At 37.9% G+C, this 25,935-nt stretch overlaps 1 protein-coding gene across 1 annotated transcript; it reads right to left on the bottom strand.

Moving 5' to 3' along the window:
* Positions 1 to 10,564: 10,564 nt before the first annotated feature.
* On the bottom strand, positions 10,565 to 12,069 carry LOC140231851 (protein PERCC1-like). Its single transcript, XM_072312002.1, has one exon. It carries the CDS (start codon positions 11,813 to 11,815, stop codon positions 10,859 to 10,861), a length of 957 nt encoding a protein of 318 aa, XP_072168103.1. The 5' UTR covers positions 11,816 to 12,069; the 3' UTR covers positions 10,565 to 10,858.
* Between the last annotated feature and the right edge of the window lie 13,866 nt (positions 12,070 to 25,935).

Here is a 25,935-nt window from a genome sequence, read left to right on the forward strand (position 1 = left end):
AACAAATGAAAAGAAAATGATACAGAGTATGCCAAAAAGGAGAGGAAAACATACAGATCAATATGAGAAAATGTCAATTTTGTTGTTCGTAACAACATCATCTCTAATAACTTTTATGAATTAAAGCAACATGTAAGACATAATTGTTTTCGTATGTGAACAGAGGGGAAATCAATACAGGGGATCGTCATCATAAGCAGAGCTTGACGTTGATGAGGCACTATATCCTATGCGAATATGTTGATTACACCAATAAATCTACGCATTGTGTTTTATAGATTCAGATTGATTTCCTTCTATGGCAAGACGGCTCGGATGATCCATGTTCATCAGCATTTTCAGAGTGCTGCATGTCTTCCATGAGAGCCAGTTTGTATGTATTGTGTGTATTTTGGGCCAACAACTACATAATCATCGTTATTTTTTCCTGCTTGATTTGATTTATTTCTGCACTCAATCAAATACAAATTGAATACTCTTTTCACAAGCACAAAAACAAAGAATGATATTTATTCAAAGTGCAGTGATTTAAATTATTGATATAATATTACACAAATAGATAAATATAAGCAATTGTATTGAGCTGTGTGCATAATATTATAGAGAAGCATGCAATTATTATAATCATAGAATCCATAGTATTATCATCAACAATCATTATCATCAATAGAGAACATGAAAATAAATCATCGTAATTGATCAGATTAATAACTCACTTGATATCCTCCTGCTGTTACTGTTGATGATAATGGTGATGATGATGATGATTTTTTTTCATTGTTCGATATTCTTCGTTTCATTCAATTTTGCTTTCCATTTTTGCTTTCCTTTGATTTTCAAGAGAGATATATAACACAAAATAGTCAATTTGAAATGGAAAAAAAAATATATAGGCAAATAATTATCATAAATAGCGTGTACTGATGATCATCGTTGTCATCATTACTATCAACATCATCATTTGCATTTCTATTAAGTTATGATAATTCGCAATATTCATAAAGCGCTCATCACATTAAAAAAAAAAGGTCTCTGAATGCTGAGAAGAAAGAGAAAGAGGAAAGAAGAAGGTGAATGTTCAGACAAACATAACAATAATAGCTGCATGTGCTAAGATTATAATCATTACTAGTCATTATCAAAATCATTATTCTATTTGTTGCCGCTACTAGTTGCAGTTCTAATATCATTCTTGTCTTTGTCACGATCATGCTACAATTTCCTGTTTGTTTGTTTGTTTGTTTGTTTGTTTGTTTTGTTTTGTTTACACTTGCCTTGCTTGCTGTCTCCAGACAACGTGCGTATCACTCATCTTCTTAGGTCGCAATAAGCAATAATAAGAGGAACATAGATATACAAACGTTAAAGCCACTTTATACCATTTGCCGACTTAAAAGCTTTATTGCTTCAAAATAGTTCTAAAATGTGAGTTAGGGTTAGAAACATCCAATTTAAAAATGTTAGTATAATCAGTGTTAAGTATTGTTGAATATAGAAAATGTGAACAATAGTTTTATCAAAATTGTTTATAGGATAAACAATGTACGGTTATGGTTTATATATATATATATACATTAAGATGTTTTGTGATACACTGAACTATTCATATACATCAAACTGTGATAATTCGAACATTTTTTTTAAATCATTGTTCCAAGAGTATAGCGGCTTTAATTATTTCTGTGCTGTGAGTCCCGTTTTGCACATAAACCCCACCACACACTGTTAAAATACTCTGGTTATACAAAAATGGTTAATCATGCACCCTCTCCCTTTCCCAATTCTTTTCCATATCACGCAGCAAGTGGTGATACTTATAGTTTTTCTCTCTATCTTTTCCGTCTTTCTTTCCTTCTCACGTTCTTCCTTTCTCTCCCTGCCTTTCTCTCTCTCTCTCTCTCTCTCTCTCTCTCTCTCCCTTTGTTTGCCATTAGTTATAGATTTGTTATCACATAAGAGAATAGTTGTGAGAAATGATCGTCTATGTTAGATTTATTTCCTCGACCCCGCCGAGAAAATAGGCCAGCTCTGAAGCATGTATTCATAATTATACGCAACAACGACTTTGGTCCTGTACGTGGGAGGGAGCAGGATATGGAATTGTACTTTAGACCACGCCACAACCAAGGTCAAGTTTTTATGGGTCGCGAGAAAGAGTTGATATTGTTCTCTCCACAGGATTGAAAAACACTGGCGTTGTTATCGCATATGAAAGCACGGCAGGCCTACTTTCTTAGATGAGAAGTGCATGGTCCAACCTATGAAGTGGGCAAACATAATCATGAAACTTTTGAATAATGTAACCTACTGCAATATCAACTACAAACAAGTAGTATCCCTGAGAGGCTGCTAGCTACTCCTCAGGTAATCAACATCACCGCTAATTAGAAGTTCAGTGAGGAAATGTACGTACTTGTGTTAACTGTTGTGTTGAAGGTTGCCTTGACTACCCTATAAAATCGAATACAAGCGGAGTCGTTCGGTCATTGGACAATATCAGACGATAGATGGCGGCCTACTACTACTAGTGTACGACGGTCCTTTATTCCCAACTGAAATGGGCTTCAAAGCGTGGATTGACTTCTAGGCCTACTGCAGATTGGCGTACGAGCAGCTTGAAGGCACAAAAATGAGACAGCGTTTTATTCACGGAGAATTTCTGGGCATGTGGGGGGGGGGGGGGGGAGGGTGTTAGATGATGGACAGGTGTCCCTCCTCCCCCCCCCCCCCCCGACGGTAGGGAGATTTTTTTTTTTTTAATGTTTATGTTGGTCATCTTGCGATTTCATGCATACTTTTCATTTATACCTTCTTCTTTCCCTCCACATCAGATTGTCAGATATCTAAGGCAAAAAGATAATTATAATCATATAACAAAATATTTTGTGGATATGGGTTCTAGGACACTTACCCCACACCCTTCCTCTGCCCCTGACCCTAATTCTGAACCTAACCCAAATTCTAATCCTACCCCTAATACTAACCCTTACCCTAGTCTTTACTCTAACCCTATCTCACTAACCGGTATTTAGCCGGGAAGAAATTGTTATCGGGGAGGGGGGGGGGGGGGGTAGTTGCTCTGATACGGTGGATATGTACCATAATGCTTTCTGTTCAACTCCGCCATCCATGGTTTTTACCCCTTTTTGTTTTATCTACCAAAGCCCCCTTTTCCATTTATACTTGCATTGCCCTGGTCTTGATCTATCAGCTCACACGATACCTGACCCTTTCTATCCTTTTCCCCTTTGGAAACAAGCACTGGATGAGTATTTTGTCTGAACATGGTAGCTGTTCTTACTGGCTACAGTGGTAATCATTTTTTGTTTATTAAATGTACACGTATATTCCTTGCCCACCATGATTAATTTGTGAATAATCAGTAGTAAAAGAAATAACATTCACGAAAAGAAAAATTATGCGTGATGATTAATGTCTTCACGTCATTCACTGGTTGAAATTTTCGTGATAATACTGACGTAAATGAAGCATTATGTGGTCTCTCGTTGAAAGGCCAGAAAAAGCCGCCATTATTTCAGTCAAGTGGAAAGGAGCTATTTTTGTGAAGTGCGCCACCTATAGGTCACAGAAAGAACATCGCAATGGCTGTGGTTGGACATCACGCACGCCATCACCGTTACCCCGTTGAAACCATCGTCCTGAATACTTGAATAGGAACCACCGACTCCGTATGATATCCAGGCATATTTTTTTTTTCCCAACAGAACTTCACCGGCCTATGAATCAGACTAGGTTATCATTGATAATGTGTTCAACCTGATATGGCCAATTTCTAAATAGCTGTTCAATCTCCAATCGTATAGAAATAACATTTCACTTTGTTTCTAACTTCCGCGTTGTTTGAATTCTTTGGTGAAAAATTGTTTCATCTCTTTTTTCCTTCACACATGTTGCAATTATTTAGCTTTTCTTTCGTATTACCATCGTGGAGTGATCACTGTGGTTTGGCAGATTACGCTATGGATAATTTTATTGAAAGTCTTTGGTTTTAATTCAATCCAGCGCTTTCATCCTTCGACAATAATGTTTTATGCGCAATTTGTCTTTCATTTGGTCTGTGCAAAATGCAATATATGAAAATGTATATCTCCTGTGCAAGATTTTTTTTTTTCGAAATTTAGGGTAATGTTTAAGGTGATTTGTGTTCCGGTTTGTGCCTGTTTTAAGATAATCAAAATCTGTGGGTGACTGTTTAATGAAAAAAAAAAAAATGAATATCATTCTCACATCCAAGCACGCAACATTTGCTAAAAACAATGGTTGAATAGTTAAATTCTAATTAGGTATATTTATTGACTTGTGTTTGTGTTGCTTCAGGCACATCTCATGTGCATGAAAATTACAAAAGTATTCGTTTGAGTAATCAATAATGAGCCTTTCAACTTCCAGTTGGCTGCAGCTTAGCAATGCGCGCACACACACACGCACACACACACACACACACACACAATATGGTTGCATAGAATATCGTACCCTAGAGCTCCCTACACACACAGACACGCACACACACACACACACACACACACACACACACGACTACACTATACATACTTAAACAGACACAAAGCAGTACAAGACGGATAATTATTTATACTGGAAAATGAGCAAAGAAAATGGGATTCCATCGAGATTATTTTATCTATATTGCTAGAATTGTTGAATGAGCGGTGCCTTTCCACAACCCTCATTGAAGTATTATTGATAATACGTGGTGCACGTCCGCAAAAACAAATGAGCTTTTGTCTTTTATATGAGTTGGAGAGTGTATGACGACAGGGTTTACAAGATCTGAAAGTAACATGCCTTGATTTGAGGAGTTTTATTATTCTTTTTTCATTCATTTTAGCTGATGCAAAATGAATGGCTTTTTAAGAGAGCTTCCCCTTTTCTAGTCTTTGAAAGAGAAAGAGAAACAAAGCAAACACACATGTACACCCACCATTATACGCTCACTAATCTTTACACTAGTGTAATTTGGGGCCTACCCAAAATCACACGCTTGCCGCCCTCCTATCTTCCTGTGAATAACTTATTGTATCAAAGCATAATCTCATCAAATTGCCTGCATTGTCATGGTAATTGAATATGAAATCTTAAAGCCTTGCACGTTAACAGTTTAATGACTTGTCATTACGTCTTCTGTGATATTTTCACACGTCATGCAAGTCATTGCAGTGTAATTTATCAAACAGATTGACCAAAAAAGACCTGATGTCTAAGGTGGATGGACATCAGCCAATCACAAGAAGGATTTCATTTATCTACAAGAAATGGTCAAAAGCTGTGTATACGACGTATACTATACAGTACACACACCACGTCACAGATTCCTAACTTCATGTGGATCATAGATTAACACCTGATGAAAACGAAAGGATTTGGTTGTGGTGGAATTATTCTGTCTTTAGTATTATCACGCTTACCATATTTCCAGTTACGAAGACATTAAAATTAATTCAAGAAAAGAATTTGAGATTGATCCCATTGTAAACGCCATAGTGTCTCGCGTAGCGTTAGTATATACTATAGTAGTTATTTCACTGCGCGCAGAACTATGATTAGCTACACACACACACAAACACACACAAATACTCACACACGTAAATACAGACACACGCATGAGCCTACATACGCAACAACAATTCTAAATTGAAAGGAAAAAGGCTAAAAAGAGAATGTTCTTGGTAAAGTATGCGAAACAATGATTTTATTCGACGGATTATTTTTGGCATCGTTTATCATGTAAAAACAGAGTAATGATATACTGTCCCCACCCTCACCCCCAATTTGACACTAAGTGAACACAACATGCGCATCATGTTAATGTATTGATTTGGAATGATATAGCCCTAGGACAATGTCCAAAATATACTGATTATCATCAAGATCTAATAATATGGACGATAACAGGACGTCCGCAAGTGCAGCTGAAGAGTGTGTAATACTTGTTAAACACAATATTGTAATGCGAACATTGGACCAAAAACAACTTCCAAACATAAGTCTGAATGCTATCTATACGCGTCTTGGTCAGATGCCGTTTACTAGCCTTTTCCCTCCAAATAAACTGTTTTGAATGCTTGTGTTAGTGTACACTAGAACTGACATGATGGAGTCGGGTTAAATCATCCAGCAAAAACGATTTGGCAAGGCTGTTTATGATCATACTATGTTTTTTCCCCTCGAGAATCATGACCTTACATGATTTGTATGATGGATTTTTGACATTTAAATTCTCGACAGTTGTTAACTGATTCACTAAGCGTCGTCATAGATTTATGACAGAACAGATCTGTGAATGTAAAGTGTTTTATCATCAAATATTCAGACAAAATAAATTACGTGCTCACGTCGTCATCCAGGCAAAGTACCATGTGATGGGTTTATCTTTGCGATCATACACATTCTGCACGTCTTGATTATTACCAGCTTAATTCACCCTCTAGGAAATGCTCCATCATTACAGCAATCACAAAATCTCCGTGAGTATGATCCCAGAATACAATATATCATCTGAAAATGCTGTAAAGTGACTGAACATCTAAGGTGCTACGTAGTAGCTTTGTGCCAAGTAGAACTGCTCAGGGTAGTAATGTTAAATCGTTTCACAAGTACATAGGAAAGCAACTCCTGTCGTGAGGTTTCTCTCCTCAAATTCTTTACGCTTCTTGTAAGTGACTAATGACAAAGGATGTATTGTCACTGTTGTGTTGAAAGTCCTCTATGAGTTGTCATAATAATTGCATTAGAAATGTGCAAAAGCAAGCAAACATACATACAAAATTAACATACATAATACCGAGCACCCTCTGAAGATTTGATAATGGAGCCTACAATCATTTACTTGTAATAAGCCAGATCACAGTTACGATCTCAGCATGTGCTGATAAAAATCACTCCAGACCCTCTCTTGAAATTGCATTGTATATGAGGTATTTGAATACATGGATAGATCTTCATGAAAACCATGTTGTAAATATTAAATGAATTCACTAGATGCATATCGGAATGTACTTGTAAATGTGTATTCTTTTTAAGCAAATAAGCAAACGTCATTCGTACAGCACTTACATGTAAGTTGCTATTTTCCGCTTGACTGTTGTCAACTTATCATCCAATTAAAAGATTGATCCATATTTTGAAACGTCTGTGGTTCAGAGGCAATTGCTGACCATTGCTAACTGTGAACTGGCTTAAAAATTGCTCTCGTGTGCAAATGGACCAAATCAAAGTCTGTGCAGCTTTCATGTTCATTCATATCTTGTCCTGTAACCAAGCCGCAAAATTCTCGACCTCTCGAAGTTGAATACTAACCTCCTTACACTGACACAAAATAAACGATCCGCTGTGTGTCTAAATGTATATAGAATCATTCAGATCAAGGATCGAAAGAGACCATTCCATTTTTCCCATGTTTAAATGACTGGCATCTTAATTTCCAGGAAAACGAATACACAGACGCATTAAGTGATGTTGTTCGTGTATCGTCATCTTCTGGAAAGATATGACTTATTAATATAGAACTTACATACTATCATAGTTATCATTATCAATCATGTTATCAGCATAGTTGATAGTAAGATATTTATTGTACGATTATTATAAGATATTTCTGAAGAGAGGGTATAGGCTCCAACTTTAAGGGCAAGTTACCTTAGAACACATGAATAAGTTTCGGCAAACTTTCGTCCTGGGGAAAATGATAAATATCTGAAACTTAAATTGTAACTTATGATGGCACGCTACTGAAATCATCTCAAATTGAATCATGATATGCCTTTATCATGTTTATTAGGTGATCCGAGTATCCTCTCGGATCACCTATTGTATCTGTACGGATTCTTTCTTCTTCTTCTTCTTCTTCTTCTTTCTTTATTTCTCCCCAAAAGTTGTGCAGAGGTTAGCTCAGAAAGTGCTATGTCTATCAAGTTCAAACTTATACCATGTATGTATCGTGTTCCAAAGACGGCAATCGAACTAAAATCAAAGTGATCAGTCAACCGTGACGTCACTATGACGTCATTATATGAAAACACATTCTCAATCATATCTCATTAATGGAATGAAGTTTTTCAATGAAATTTACGTCACATATATTTCAAGTTATGTGCATTTTACTCATGTTCTCAAAATTCACATTTTCTCTTGATACGTGCGCGTACGCGCGCGTTGAAATATTTGTATGCTCAAATCGAGCTCAAATTTTTTTTACACACGTTTCAGACCATTTGGAGCATTTTTTGAAAAATTGAAAAAATCGGACGGACGCGTACGCGCGCGCGCATATACGCACGCACAGCTCATATGCAATAGAAATTTTCAGTTTTTTCACACTTATCGGCTGCCTGAAATGTCAAGGAATATGTCTACCAAGTTTCAAGTCAATCCGACTCAATATGACGTCATACGGGCCCGTCAAAGTTGAAATTCCGCGCGCGCGTCAATGGCGATATACAGTGCAACTATGCCAAAAAAATGACAATTTTAAATCCGATTTTACTCGTCAGGATGGACGGTGACCCCCCATTTTCTGTACATATTTTGAAAGCTGATGAGTTGTACATGTCATTTCATGGAGTGGCAATGCTGACAAAATGATTAAAAGATATCAAATTTCTTAATAAAGTAAAAAAAGTAAATTTTCAAAATGACGTCATCATATTTCAAGTTCATTCGGGCGTATCTCACGAGTCTTCTGTCAATTTTCACCCAGATTTCAGTATGATGTAGCTTATTTAATGTTCTTTCAAACATAAAATTACAACATTTTGATTGGATAACGGTATCACCTCGTAAAAATGGATTGAAAGTATCCTTGTAAAATTTGACCAGTTTACGTGTTATCTCTATGGGAGAGCAGTTTTTCTGGCAGTGAAAATTGACATGACTATCTTTTTCGAGCACTAGCTCACTTATGCTTCGGTGAATTTTTCCCAGATTTTAGTATGTTGTAGCTGAGACTTTGGGCTATCGTAAGTGTGCCCTCCATTTTTTCATACGACGTCGGCATCACGTCGAAAAACTTGGTTGAAAATTGCATGTGGTTTCGATGCAGCGTCATTTTGCTTAATACATAGGGCCTATGGAGCATGAAATAGGTCATTGCATAGCGCATCCGACTCGTAATCCTAAGGTCCCTGGTTCGATGCTCACCCCTGCCAGTTGTTTTTAAATTTTTTTAAACACTATTTTTTCTTCTTTTTCTTTAGTTAGTCTTAATCTCCTTTCCTAACTTTATCTTTTTCTGATTTTTTTTCATGCTTCTCCTTCAAATTTCTATAAAAATAACACAATTTTTCTTTATTTTTCTTTCTTTCTACTACTTTCTGTGCAATAGATGAACAACAACAATGGCTATTAATCCCATATTTTGCACATGTTTTGTTCATGTCACGTACATTATTTCATAAAATAACAATTATTTGATCGGACACCATCTTGGGTATGTAAATTAGGGTCAAAGGTCATAAATGTTTCATCCTGTATCTTGGTGAATACATGTCCTATCTCTCCCATATTTTGCACACGCAAAGACCATGTTACAAGAATCATTTCACAAAATAACCACTTTTTGCTCAGATGCCATCATGTCTGTGCAAAGTGCGGTCAAAGGTCATATATTCTTCTTTCTGTATCTTCATTATGACGTGTTATCTCTATGGGAGTGCAGTTTTTCTGCAAATGAAATTTGACATGACTATCTTTTTCGAGCAATAGCTCACTTATGCTTCGTTGAATTTCTCCCAGATCTTAATATGTTGTAGCTGAGACTTTGGGCTATCGTATTTTACCCTTCGTCTTTTTCGTACGATGTCGGGATTACGTTAAAAAACGTGGTTGAATTTAAAGCTTATCTTCAATGTATTGAGATGTTTCTTTTCTTTCTGCAACTTTCTTTGCAATAACTCAAGAAAAACAGCGTCTATCACCCTCAAATTTCTGTATCTTAGTAAATACATGTCCTATCTCTTCCATATTTTGCACACGCAAAGACCATGTTACAAGAATCATTTTACGAAATAACCACTTTTTGCTTAGATGCCATCCTGGCTGTGCAAAGTGGGGTCAATGGTCAAATATACTTCATTCTGTATCTACGTTACAGTGTATACGGAATTTGGTACCAAAGATGGCAGGTCTGACTCGCTTTTCTAAATGAGATTCCAAATATCACACGGCGAATGTCCCTAAACACAGATGAAACCTGTATGGTCATGCCTAAATTATGTATTTGTTGCTGTATCTTCGTTATCTAGTGTATACAGAATTTGGTACCAAAAATGACAGATATGACTCCCTTTTCTAAATGAGAATCCAAACATCACACGGCCAATGTCTCTAAACACAGATGAAACCTGTATGGTCATGCCTATTGCGATCAGGACTTGAATCATTATTAAAAAAAAATCGGATCACCTTAATTTGTCAGTAATGACAAATTAAAATCTCTAGTTTTTAATGATGTTTGTGTATCCCCTCTAGCCATCCGTTTATTAATTAATTCATTCACGAATTAGAAACGAATAAGTGTTTATGTTCGGCAGCTTTCTGTGCTGGCAAGTGTAAAATTACACACAATACTACGCCTGAAATTACGTTCCACATTGCAATTAAAATCTACCAAGCTGGTTGGATTTCGTTCTCAGGATCCAGAATTAGAGGCAACAGTAGATATTTCGAACTTGCGTGAACCAGGGAGCGTATAAAACGAACTTTGTGTGGGCCCGAGAGGGCGAGAGTACGTTCTTGGAACTTTGATATGAATGTGGTCCATCCAGTGTATTTTGGCAGCACGTGGGTAACAAACGATAGTTGCAAATGAACACTGATAAATGAGTCATCCATGCACGGGCGTTACCCTTGGCAACCCGTGGTCATCGTCTGCTTCCATGGTGGCCATCAGGTCACTGAAGTCTGGCGCTTCGTGGTGGTTGCTACTGTTTATCGATGCACTGCAGTGGGTCGAAACTGCAATGCTTAATAAGCCATTGAATCGTCGGTCTGTGTTTGTGTGCACTACCTCAGGACACGGTTCCGAGAAGAAACTCTTTGGCAAGGCACGCTTCCTCCAGGGGAGTGACGAAAATTTCCCGCCACACTTGAGGGCGTCAAAATTCTTGGCAGACGACGTCCATGAGGAGCGTGTGCAGTTTATCAAAGGGTACCCTTCTACCTGGCTGACGTGATTGTTGTAACTTGAAGCCCATTCTGCGTATTCAAACAGTTCTTCAAGCGGACCTAGACCATTTCTGTCAGTTTCTTTGGGCGACAAGTGCGGCGAGTGATCTCCAATTTCGTCTCCACCGTATCGGATAATCCGACTCGGTTTCGGCGTTTCTTGGCAAGGATCCGCCGAATCGCCTTGCTGAGCGACCCGCAGTAAATCAGCGTAGTACAACTCTCGCCCGGATAATCGAACCTTTTTATTACAGTCTGCTATCAATTCCGGTTCGTCCAGGACCCGCTTTCGCCCAAAGTACTTCTGAATGTCTTGGTTCACCATTTCGGCAAACTGCAGCAACTGATCGACAGCGCTCGGCTCCACTTCGACGAAATCGTCACTCATTCGGTCGTCCTCGTAGTCTTCGGAAGTGAGATTCGACTCGTCATCGCTCTCGTCCGGATAGTAATTATCATGCACGTACTGAACGTGCGGAGTCGAGAGAACATAATTGTGATGGCTTTCCGGCTGTTGAATATGCGTGTTGTGGGGAGTGTATTCAACGTAGTTGTGAATGGGCTGAGGGTAAGGATTGTGGTGATGCATTGGGTAGTTCATCATTGGCATCGCCATCTTGAAACGGTCGTTTGCTTCTCAAGCACGACGATAATTGCTAAAAACAACTTGAATGTAGCTTTTAAGCAATCCAATAAGTCAAATCATGAACGATAATCTAACTCAGCATATGAAGAAGCGTCAAACATGATGCTGCAATTCAGTGTCAAAGACGATTTAGAGTTTTCTACATATAACTTAGATGACAACCACAGGCATTGAATAGAGACAAAAGGAGAGCGCAAGATATCGGGACAAGAAAGCTGCGTTTCAAAAGTGCTGTCACTTAGAAAATTTGTGACGTTTCAGCAGGTATCCCAGACTCGTTTGTGATAATCAAACGTTGCCAGGTGTCGAGCGATGCGTTACTTGAAGAGAATCTGCCTGGTGGCAATACTTAAGAAGAGAAGCTTTTTGGTGGCAATACTTCAGAAAGAGTGATAGATTTCATTTCTATCGGGGCTCATCCAAACATATTCGCTCCCCTGCTGTCAATCACGCGTCACGAGAGAAAATTAATGTTCTTTCTGTTTCATGTCTTTTCGGCGATTCATTTCTAAACGTCCCTTCATTAATAACCGTAGAGCAATAATTAATGACATGTGGAAGTCACGTGGTTTATTTTGAGGTGTACACCATCAAAGCTTATATTTTGCTCCTGTGGTTCCTTTTAAATACTTCAACCTGTCTCCTCCGATCACCTCTCAAGCAGATGGACACTTAATATCTGGCTACAACCATCAATAAGCAGTGGTATTTCACTCCTTGTTGACTTGGAAGAAAAACTTTTTCTGTAAGGAGCGATGTTTGACTTGACCGCAGTCACTTTTCGTTGGTGTTGTTGTTACATAGATCGAGGATTTATCCGGTCGAGAAGTAATTCACACGTAAAGCCTTGCGTCACTCAAAATTGCACTCAGTCAGTCACATATCAAAGTTTTGGAATGCAATGATTGGAAAGCGCCTCCCCCTTTCAATGTCACCGTGCATTGCATTGGGTAAGCTACCTCTGCGGTGTAGATATCTGTTGTATCAAGGAGGACAGGTACCCCCGTGGTTGTACTCTGAATTACCGTGCTAAGCCTAATGCGGGCGTCAAGAGTGGTCGAGGCCGGCCCTGAGGCGTATTCCTCGCCGAGCGGGGAGGGCACATCCACCTGCAGTAGGGTGGAAGATGAGATGCAATATGTTAAGAATGTTAATTCCGTGAAAGAAATTAATCAAATTGAAATAGCAAATTCCGAAACGTTAGGGAGTGTGCAATGATTGTAGTTGACTGGCTTGGAGTAGATAAAACGTATATTTCAGTGCAGTTTAAGAACACAAGAAGATTATGGACAAGTAGCGTCACAAGTGCTAAGCCCATGTAAATTCTGGTTTAGATACAAAATATTGTTTGTTTTTTCTTCATACAGAAGAACTTTACGAAATGGTCAGTCGGTAAAACTTGCACCAAACATTTAAGCCTGGATATCTCATGGTAATTCACTTGCAGTCATCTGACAGACTAAGGATCAAATACTATTGGTTGGTGTCATTCTGTTGAGCTTTGCAGCCGGAACTTGGAACGATGACTTTGACCAATTATTGCGGAATGATGTCCATAGCTTCTAGAATTTTTAGTTTACAATTTCTCTATGGAAAAATATTTTATCTTCGATATCGTTCGTAACTATACATTTCACTTGAATTTTCAATATACAAAATTAATATACGAAACATGATATCTCCTGTCAAGGAATACACTTGAATGTTATAATTCTATATAAATGTTCAGGTAAAATGCACAAATATTCAAATATACAAAATAAATATACGAAGCATGATATCTCGTGTCAATGAGTGCACGAAACAAGTGTGAATGAAATCTTATATGAAAGAAAACCACACAACTCCCCCCCCCCCCATAGCACAAATGAAAATCTTTTTCATTCCCTTATCATTTCGTTAGTCTGTCGTTGATGTAGGCCCCCAGCCGTACCTTCCTTTCCTCTCCCTGCCGCAGCCCCCTCTTAACCTGCCTATTTCCTCAATGATAATACATTAATTCATTCAGTGTGCCTGGTCGATAACGTTTGCTGACTATTGCTAGTAACCTGGGACGAACAACATGGGGTCGGCATGTTAATATAATACACATACACACCGTCACACATACGCATGAACTTTTTTTTTTTTTTCTGAAATCTTCATTTATTTGATTTCCTTCGAATGATACATGTACAACAAATCAATCACAAAGCCAAATATCAGAATTGAATTCCTACAGAATAATTTCATTTTATTGCATCTCTTACAATTAAATTTTTTGAAGTCAATCTTTATTACATTTTCTAATTTCACTTTTCTCCCGTAAGAACTGCATTTGCTCTTAAAACAATAGTACATACAGGTCCGACATTCTGGAATAGCCTTGACATCACTGAATCGTTGTCACTGAATTGATTTAAACGCAAACTAAAAAAAAAAAAAAAATCCCTCGTGCAGGCTTATGTCTAATTATACAATATGCAATTTTATTCGAACTCCCTCTTCTTTATCAGATTCGTCGTTTATTTGGTATTCCAGGTTGCTTTTCGTTCTTTTTACTGAGTCATTTATGTCAAGTCTATTCCTGAATTAATGAATCATTATGTATCATGTGCATTTTTGCGCGTTCTTACAGTTACGTAACTATGTTGCTCGGGTGACAAGGAATCTTGTAAGCGCAATACAGGTGGCTACTTAGTATTTCGCTATGCTCTCGTGCATTTTATTTCTTTCTCTTGCTCTTTTTGCTCTCTTTTCTTCACGTCCCTTTCCTTCCTTTCATAGTTTTCCTTACTAGGTTGTTTAAGAAGATCAACATTTTCATCTATACAGGGACCTATACATTACAAGCTTTGCTTTTTAGTAGGTCCCACACATCTCATGTTTGTATAATTGTCTTCTCTTGTATTCTTTGTAATAACGACGCTATGTCCAGTCTTATGTTCAATCGATTGTATCATGTTATTTGTGTTTTGAGATTTGGAACAATAAAATCAAATCAGTCGACGAGGAAAATACACTTTCATACACTATAACACCAAAACACACACTTTACTGAAAGCATAGTTTATATAAACATAATGATCATGAAGATAAAGTACAGAACACATGCATGCACACACACACATACACACACACACACACGTACACACAAAGAGGTTCCAGCTTCACACGCAAAACCACAGACAGACAACCAATTTACACAGGACCATTTCGCGTCCTATATTACCAACTCCCTCATTCAAATGCTTCTCGCAGAATGTAGTTTCATGCTTAATAAAGTGTTGGGTGGACTGTTCGTCATGGTTAGCTATTTTAGTGTGCAAAAAACAACCAAGGTGCTCAATGACGTAATGTTGAGTTTCAATTGTCAGTACATTCCGTCAAAATTAAACACAGTGTGCGCATGATCATGTGAATTTTATGCGTCATGTATGAAACACAATCTAGGAAAAACGTATAATGATAGAAACTGATAATGCGATGTCATATTGGAGGAACTGTATACTAGCAGAACGAACACTTCGAACAAAGCTTTGAGAAAATACTCAAAATACTGGGATCATCTAAGCAGAACTTAACTACGTAGATGGCCGGAGGTAATGTTGCAATACAAAATAGACCATCACAATGTAAATTATAAATCTTGCCACTCACTTAGTGAAAGCAGTGCATTGTCAGTATCAGTAGAATAATCAAAATACAGAAGGGTAAATTATACTTATCAGATATAAAACCAGGAAAAGAAATTGAAAACGGTGACACAATACTTCATGGAAATGAAAAACACGATAACCTCAAGTTATATACTACACATGTTCTTTTTTTTTCACAGCGAGCAGATGCCTCGCCAAACATGTATAAGTTTGGGGCGTTTCTTTCTTTCAAATTAATTTTATGCCACAGTTAAGTGCCTGTCAAGAAGATAAATTTCGCCAAAATGGTGTGAAATCTGTCGGCTTAGGAAACAGCACGCACAGTTTATCCCTTGTAAGACACCATAATACATCAAACTGATCTCGAGGTAGCCAGATTGTCCACCCCGAGACCGTTCGATCGGGCAAAGCTTCCAAAGGTTACAAAACCCATCCATCTTTACAAATGGTCTAAATGTGATCGAGCCCAGATTGCTTCATCATCTTTCACCAAGAAAGACAGACATATAGTTTCCAATCGGCAGGGGGAAGTAAAACGATGAACAGACACTAAAACAGAGCGAAAACGTGTTGAAATAGGGAGGGAAGGAGGGAGAGGATGAAAAAGGGGGCGTCAGTTTTTATGAAGGGCGATCCATCGCTGGCTGCCCGGCGTTTGTTTGCTCTCTCCTCGAGTTGATCGGAAACACGCGCTGAGACCACGGGAGCCTGGAGGGTCGGTGAGCCTGCAGCCACTCTATGGTACACGGCTCGCCGAGGGTGCTCCTCGTGTTCTTATTGACAGTCCAACGGTCCTAATTCTTGTCGCAGGAAATTGATCCGGTGCCTATCCACATTCTTCTCATCCATTTCGTTTAAACGTTCATATAAACCCTACTTTTAGGTGGCACATGCATGAGAACAAGTTCGGATGTTGTTATGTCGACAGCTACAACGTGGGAATGTGAGTTAATTGAAAAGAAAAAAAAATGTATCCGCGATGTGTGATGAATGACCACTGGTATGCATACATAAATATGGCAATTGTTTCGATCTAGGGTGAAAAATCCATTAAACACCGACATGAATGTAGCATTAGTGGAAAACGCACCGTGGTATATGATAGGCTTATGTGCGAAAATATGTAAGCCTTTCCGTAACAGACGTTGTAAGTCGTAAGTGCATCCTAACAATCCCAGTTAATATGAGGCACTCCTCCCGTTATATATGCACTTCCGAAGTCAAAAGTTTTCTACATTGCCTTATAAATTCCACTCATTAGTTGTAACCACAAGTCCAAAACAAAACAATCACCGTTTAACTGTCATGTTCAAAAAAGGAAAATACGTGGTGTTGATAAAATTCGTTAAGACCATGTGAAATTTCCAGATTATATTCTTTCGATGTTCATCAGTCGATTTCATTTATACACACTTCAGTGCACAAAGATACAGATCCAACAGATTTGAAATGTATTTCTTATCACATAAAATGATCCTTTAAGCACATGGAACTTGAAAGAGCTAAAAAGAAGGACAATCTCAATAACTGAGGTTCTTTCGTCACAATGATTTATGTTAGAAGGCGAATCATTGTATATAGCTTCTTTGAAATATTAGTTATCCGTATTGTACATTCATGTTCACAAATTGATGTGATATTTTTTTTCGATTCCTCCACACGCTATTCAGTCACGATTCCACTTTTCCATCCTATAATCATGATTACGAATGACATCAGTACATTGTAACTCACATACTTGACGTATGCGTATGAAACACAGTGGATACTGTTTAAATGTGAAGGAATACGGAAAAAAAAGAGATGGGTCGTTTTGCCTGATATCTGGCATTACAGTGTATTTTGATTTCAGCATAGTTAATGATAATAATAAGTACAGCATTTGTAAGGCGCCATCGACCTAGTGGCCTATTCTAAGGCGCAGAGGGACATATGAAGAGAATAACATACACTGAGTTGTACATAAGAAGGTTGAAGAAGAAGAAAGAGATAAAAATATATACCCGATGAGCAACACAATGAATATTCAACCAAAACAAGATGCGAACATGACTTCAGAAGCATGTTTCAATGGTTTCTGCTGATCGGATCCTCAGTGGAAGAGCGTTCCAGAGAGATGGGGCTGCAGAAACAAAGGCTTTTTCTCCGAGAGTCGAGATTGTTCTTCTTTAACTGTTAATTGTTCACTATTGAACGGAGATTTCTAGTTAGGTCTCCTTGCATGTGCAAATTAATTCACTTGTTGTTCATTCATCCTTCTCCATCTCAAGTGGGTCAGATATCATATTGTGTCTTAGTTAAACGCATTCTACCCCCTTATTGTCAACAATTTTGTTTTCCAGTAGAAGCCGATAAATATACAGTTTTGTATCTTTTGTAATATCATTACATTGTTACGACGGAGTTATATCAACTTGTATATCAACCAAAACAACGCTCAAGCTATTTGCTCTCAAACCAACAGAAATAAAAGATCCTCTTTTAGCTGTCATGATACATGATGGAAAAAAAGACCCATGTTCCAGATTTTGATGGAAAGCAAATAGAACATTCAAGTATCGCCCAGCCAGGTAGTGAATTTTTAAACGCCGACCATGTCCCCAGGTCCTTGAGAGTTTCAACTACATTCACAAACACCACCTGAGTGCACATGCAAGTCGCTAATGTTCGGGACCTGTCGCTTGACTTCATTAGTGATCGCTGTGGAGCAACGGTCTAGTTTATGAAGACCGGCACAGACGAAGTTTTATCAAACGCGGTTGAGGAAAGAGAGTGTGAACGTCGAATATTGGTCTTATTTGCGCCATCACACCCAATGGCTTTTAGCCAATCAGATGGAAAAGATAACCACAGCCCCGTATATATTATATGTACATATATGTAATGCATATATATATCCACCGTCTGTCAAACAGAAAATTGTGTCGAGTATTAATAGCATCAAGGACCTCTCAGTTGGCGCGCAGTTTTGAGTTGCACTTAACGCGTTCGCCGTCTTGAGACGTTCCTGTCGTGGCCGGGTTAATGCGATGATTTATTAAACCGATAATTTGCTTTGCCCCTTCTCCCTTGCTCCATTTTCCTTTTGTCTCAGGAAATACCCGCCTCCAGTAATTGTCTAAAATCTTTCCGCTCGATCAAAAGATAACATCTATTTCTACCTTGAATTTGACATCGCTCCACCCCCCCCCCCATCTTAACATTGTCCCTTGCCCTGTTTCCACGGAAAGCAGAGCTGATGTGTCAAACACGTCTATCACAGAGTATAACTCGTGTTGTACATTATTGTCTTGTCGAGGCCAAGAAGAGTGCTTCTACAAACGCATTGAGCTAGACGTGTATCCTTCATTTATTGCTAGACTTAAAATTTTTGGTTGTTGTTGCTATTTGTTTGTGTGTGTATGTGTGTGTGTGTGTGTGTGTGTGTGTATGTGTGTGTTTGCATTTGATTGCCATTTTATTTTTTAGATGTAGGGTAAAGCCAGCTAGGGGTTCTGATTTGCGCATGAGTATAGAAAAAGTTTACACTGTATTTGCACCAACAGGGCATATTGGTTTTTATATTCACTGGGATAAGCATCTGTGATGTAATGATTATTCAAGTAATCCTTATAAATGGTGCTTGCGAGCACATCCACCTGACAGCAAAAGTGGTATTTGGCAACATCAACAGAAAATGGTTGTTAATACGTTCACTGCAAAAAAAAAAAATAATAATAATAATAATAATATAATGAAATGGATGCTTTCCCAATTGGTAAATTGTTCTGGTCACCTGCTCTACGCAAGTTGATCTTTGGTTGAACATGATTGATGAATATCATAACTTGTTATGTCAGGCAATCCTGTGCATTATGTCGCTTTGTAAGTGCCTGAACCAATTGAGAAAAAAAGGAAAGATCCTTTGTACACAATAATGTGCACATGAGATAACTCCAAACTGGCTTATTTCCTTAAAGGGGCATCCTAGACGATTTTCATAATTTCACATCATGTAGTACATAAATCGACAGCTTCATGTATAGATTCGTGGAATTTACTAGTATTGTGGTCCTTGAGCAGAGGAACCAATAAACTGAAAATCTTAAACAAATTACACTGAACAGTGATGATGACATCAGTGCTTCACATATTTCAGAAATGTAGCAGTGTGATTCCATTACAATACCGCTTGCTCAACAAGTTCACCTGTGCAGAATCTTTGCATGAATTCTTCTTTTGTTCTCCTTCCTTAATTGAGTCCCTACATACATTCTTATGGTGAGGCTGCCATGTCATCATTCTTGTTCATTGCAATTTGTTGTATATAAATGTTGAAAATATTTTCATTCCTCGTCCCAATCACTATAAATTCTGAAACTCTGTACTCAGTTTAACTAATCTATAGTTGTTCAAATGTAAAAGTCTGAAAATCATCCGGAGGTCCCTTTTAAAGGGGATGGCTAGCAACTGATCAGTGGGAATCAGTGTGAATGCTGGGGGATAACGGCCCGTTAACGATCGCCCCGTCACTGTGCAGGCATGCTAACCTGGAAACATTGAACTGCACATTACTTGAATATGAAACCATTCTGAAGCAAATAATTTTCACACAACAATAGATTGATAATGTACTCTTAAATGAATCCCACAAGGATTGGAACAATCATCCCCAAGCATTCCCACTGATCAGTTACTAGCCATCCCCTTTAAGGTACTTCCAAGTGCTTACATTATGTTTGTCGTATATTCACATGTACTCACCACCCACCAAGCACTGAATATAATACTATGTTCCCTCATTCGATGAGCCTCAGATAAAAATGTCTTTCCTTTGGAAGATGTTTCAATTAAATTGTATTATCCTATGATCAGTATCTTATAATATTGATGATATTATTTAGCATTGTTTAATTATTACGAATATACAACTTTTATTAATTCAAAATAACTTAACACAAATTTTAATTTCACCTTTTTGTATGATTTGTTATACTATATAACAATTCACTCTATAGGTATGAAATGATAACGTTTGAAACATATATTTAATAGTTATTCATATAATGATATGGCGCTTTTTATTGTATGATTTTTTTTTGAGGGAAATAAAATAAAATGACTTGATATATAATATAAATAGAAAAGTCACATGGTGTCATTGTATAAAGCTCAAGTAACCATGATTCCGTCTAAATATGAAAAAGTATGATTTTTTTTTTAGTATTTCAGAGCAGTAGATACTAGTTGTAGATTGAGATCTCCTATCAACTCAAACAGCAATAACATTTTTTTTTTTTTCATAAGAAATAGAGTCCTTTTTCGAAGGCATCGAAAAAGTCATTCCGTGCGGGATCTCTTATACACACTAATGTATGTCATCAGCATCTATGTGTTTCTGCCTATAGATTTAAAAAAAAAAAAATGCTGCTTAAATATACCAAAAATCAGTGATGAATGTTGTAACTTTCTGCGTCCCTATGAAAGTCTGCACATTCATAACTTCTGCAGGGATATCAGACACATGTATGCATAATTATATATATATATATATATATATATATGTACGCATATTTTTACATTCATCAGTGCTGTTCATGTAATTGCACAAGTACGAATAAGAACAGAAATATATATTTATATCTATATACATATATATACATACCTATATATATATATGTATATATATATATATATATATATATATATATATATTTACACACACACACACACACACACAAATTATATGTATTATGTGTTTACATTACGAGTATGTGCACTCGGGACTTGTGCGCAAGTCTGCATGATTTTGACTTGTATATAATACAAAACCATTCGATCTCTGTTGAATTACGAGTGGTCTATCATGATAAATTTCCTGTCTTCACGTAAGGAGATAACGCATGTAGTCCTTCACAATGCTAGACATTGTAGAAATACAATCAGTTTGTAATGTATACTGACATTCAGTTTTAGACTTTACACGCAAATGCATTACATCTACATGTTCTGATTCTCGGTCTATTTGTATTGATAGTTTGCATACTAGTGCCACCCACGCGCCATTAAATTGCTCGCTTCTGTGTGTATGTTTTGTTTTCCTTTTCGTGAGCATTGACATTGCCGCGGAATATTACCGCTCCCCGTACTTTATTCCTAGCAACGGTGGAAAGCGGTTACCATAAACCATTTTCCTCCAAAGTGGGTCTTTTCGTGTGAGCAGAATGGGGAGTCATTCAAAGTAACTGGATGGTACATAGAGACATGGCATCTGAAATATCTCACGGCTCCCACGAAATTAATGAATATATTGATGAATCATGATGTTGCACCGAGCTTCTATATGAGACAACCGTGGAAAACACGGTTAACAAGCAACACAATACAAAAATCTTCTACAATCGACTCATTCGGATTCCACTTATTTGTGAGTTGTCATGCAATATTCAAACTCTCAATAGCTCTGATATCGGTATCATTGTTTTCTATGACATTTACTGTGTATTCAACTTAATTTAATCAAATTCATGTTCATTTCTTCAAAGAGACCATTGAGTAAGTACATAGGCAATGTACATACAATCCATACATTTATACGGTCCCATTTATACATGTTATTTTGTGAGTTGATATCTCATTACTAGATTACCTCGCTTTGAATTACAAGTGGAAAAAATAAGTTTTTACTCTTGAAACCATCTTAATGACAGATTCAAGGAGATGATTTCCACCCGAGAAACTAGCCCACTTTGGCAAGACAGTAGCGGGGTCGCTCTGCGACGACGCTGCGACAGGAGGTCGTCGCGTTGGAATTGATATGGTGGTCGTAAATGCACCATCAGTCCTACTCTGCTCGACGCCTAGTTTATGATTGGGCGATATGAAAAAAGACAACAGTGGCGACCGCATACGCCAGGCCGCGGTGCCACTGCACACCAATGCTTATCAATCATGAAGCGAAGCTGCGGCGGCCAAGTTCAATACAATTATAGATAAGAAATTCCATTAATCGTGGTTTTATTGCATCATTTAATTATCCGCTCATGTTTACATCCTTTCTCCGTTTATGTGAATGATGTTTATTCTTTTTTTCTTTTTTTTTTTGGGGGGGGGGTACCTATATGAAATGCTTCATAAAAATCGTATGTTGATCAGATACTGGGGATCAGATGTTCCCTGCTGGATATTTTTTTTTTTTGTTTTGTTAAGAAAAATAGAGTATTTGCATTATTTTGCAAGAGTTAGTCAGCCATATGACTCCCAATTAAAGCGCTGACAAAGTAAACCGGTTTCAGGTTGTCTCGTCAGTAGGTTTTTGATTAAGATGTTCGCTAGACTTCGATCAGCCACTAACTAAAACTTCTAAATCTATAAGCAAAGCAAATTCAAGTAAATTAGAAGCAGTCTATGAGCCGTATTTTAAGAAGACGGATGACCAAGCATAACGTCCGGAAATGCAATAGACGCAAACAAAATTGTTCTCATTATAATATGCAGAAAGTCAGTTAATCAAATAAAGCCAACGCCATACCTGAAGTCGAATGCCTTGCTAGGCCGGCAGCATCCCCGGTCACACGGCACGCGCTACCGCGGGTTGTCCGGGAGCCCAGATGGAGAGAAAGTGATGTGGCGCAAGTCTCTAGCTAAATTTGAGACGGAGTCTTCCCACGGCCGATCAAAAAACGGTTTAGACTTTAGTAGAGACTGCGTGGAGTTTTCAATACCACTGTATCACTGCATGCTAAGTATGAGCACTGTCAGGTTGTTATGAGTGGAGCTATCCATGCGAGTTGAACTTGATTTCATGATGGCGGACAAAAAAAAATTGTGGGAGGAAACGCCACCTTCTCCCTCGAACAAGGTTCGTCAGTTCGTGGATTAACACAGCCACTCACTTCAACGGCGCGGCGCCGAAATTTTGTTGGGCTCGCTGCCCGACGGTTGGAGTCCTTGTACGTGCAACATGACGTATGCATTTTGATGCTGGCGGACAGGTCTTCATGCAAATAGTGCAGCGTGAAAGTGTAGGTGCGTGTCGATCTGCATGTTCTTACTTGTGTGTGTATACAAGGAATCTGTGTATTAGAGTTGTGTGTGAGCTTTCGTTTACGTATTTCAAAGCAGTTAAGATTTCTTCACATTCCTTGAGCATTTTAGGCTTTCATGACTCATTTCCATGGGATTCTATCTGAATGCACTGACACAAAGTATGCCAAATAGGCATGCGAACGTAATTATGTGTGTTGTGGTGCGTGTATCAGCGTGAGCCAATATGATTTGCGTGACATTCATTGAATTTTCTTACTGGTCCGTCAGTCCGTAGTAAACTTTTTTTTCTTTAATTCAAAATTTGATTTAAAAAAGTTGGATTGAATGCTCCGCATATAATTTTGGCCAAATACTTTTTAGGGTGATAAATGTTTCTCATTGACGTTGTTGAAATTCACATGGTATTTTTTTTTTCTTTTCCTCTGTAATCTTTCCTGGAGACAGCACGTTAGCACGAAGGCTTTTGTTGAATCAGAATTAACCTATAAATGCCGTATATTATTTAAAGGGAAATTTAATACGATTTTCATAACTTCACATCATGCAGTTCCAAAATCGATAGTGCCATATATTTGTATAGATTTGTGGAATTTGTTGTGGTCCTTGAGCAGATAAACCAATACCCTAAAAAAAAACCCCAACAAATTACACTGAACAAAAATGCTGATAAATGAGACTCACTGTATTATTCCAGTAATGCAGCAATGTAATCCCATCACAATGTCACCTGCTTAACAAGTTCACCTATGTTGAATTTATGCATGTTTTCTTCTTTTGTTCTGCTCCTTGAGCCCCCCATTATGCTTTCTTATTTGAACCTGCTAAGTCATCATCCTCGTTCATTGTCATTGTTTAAAATAAAATTTCAAAACATTCTTATTTCTCATCCCAATCAATATAAATTCTGAAAATCTGTACCCAGTGTAACCCATTTATAGATGTTCAATTGCTATAGTCTAAAAATCACCACCTCGCTAGTCTCACGTTGTCCAGTTCATCACAATGGACCAATTTTGTATTAGATTTTATGCCTGCTTTGTTAACAAAAGTTTTCCTTAACAACCACAAAACTCAACTGGTTCGCATTTCATGTGCTCATATACTAATATATTCATGTTCGTAAAAGTCGGGTTTTAGAGTCCCAAAACATTATCAATTCATGTCCAATTGTGATGAAATTTGACTGATCTTGTCTTTTGGAAGAGTTCACTGTCGTATGTTCATTGACGCCAACTAAAACATTGTAAAGAATGATGGCACTTCAACTCTGTCTCTATACTGGTTCAAGCAATATTTTTTTTTCTTTAAAATTATAGGGTTGTTCCAGACTAATGTCCAGTGTTCACAGAAGCAGGAATCCTGAGACTCTGGACAACGATAAACGGTTCACAATGTACATGTTAACATTGCGGATTTCTTCCCAACCACACACCGTATACACACAGAGAGAAGAAAGAAATCCTGCAAACAGAGCCGCCGCACCTTTCTAATAATTGTTTCTAACAAGCAAGAAGAGAAAACAGGGCGCAACAATGAAAAGCGCATCGCCCATTCACCACAATTGGTCCAAAATGGCTCCTTAAAGAACTCAAAGAAACGAGATTAGCGGCTTCGTCATTTGGTCCGAAAGTTTCGCTCTCCTCCTCGCCTCGCGTAAATCCCTTCCCAAAATATTGACACTCTCGTTTTGGTCGTCTGCCCATATACACCCTTCGCTGCGTCCTTCCTCAAGGCTTCTATATCTCATACGAGAGGGAAAATGGTTCAATCAGATGCCGACAATCATTATCTAATGTTTGCAATTACCGCAGAATTGACAAACAGAAAGAAAAGATCGACGCTGTAAGACACTAGCAACACACATAGCCTTGTAGAAAGAGAATCAGTAGAATGCTTTTACTTTTTGCCCCGCTGACCTGCGAGTAGGCAAAGCAGTATGATGGATTACAGTCGTTTGATTATGGTAATCTCCAATTTGATCAACCCCATCACTGCTATTTTGCAAGATGCCGTCATGCTGAATTTTGTCTTACCATCATTATATACCAAATTGAGGGGATTCAATCTCCTTGTGACAAAAATTAGCTTTGTGCCATTTTTCTTTCACGTGATGAGCTTTAGATAGCATGGCAATATAATGAGGGTTGCGATTTAGTCCTTGAACCAGCATTTGGCATGATATTGAATGATTATTACTTAAAGGGGATGGCCAGTAACTGATCAGTGGGAATCAGTGGGAATGCTGGGGGATATTGTCCAATCCTTGTGGGATTCTTTTAAGAGTATGTTTGTACATTATATATCTATTGTTGTGTGAAAATTATTTAGTTCAGAATGGGCTCGTATTCAAGTAATGTGCAGTTTAATGTTTCCAGGTTACCATGCCTGTACAGTGACGGGGCATTAAACTGCGCATTACTTGAA

This window comes from Diadema setosum, chromosome 8 (assembly GCF_964275005.1).
Source record: "Diadema setosum chromosome 8, eeDiaSeto1, whole genome shotgun sequence".
Classification (NCBI taxonomy): Eukaryota; Metazoa; Echinodermata; class Echinoidea; order Diadematoida; family Diadematidae; genus Diadema; species Diadema setosum.

Bases quoted from the DNA above. Each gene is read 5' to 3' on its own strand.
- LOC140231851 (XM_072312002.1), bottom strand. From the start codon at position 11,815: ATGGCGATGCCAATGATGAACTACCCAATGCATCACCACAATCCTTAC.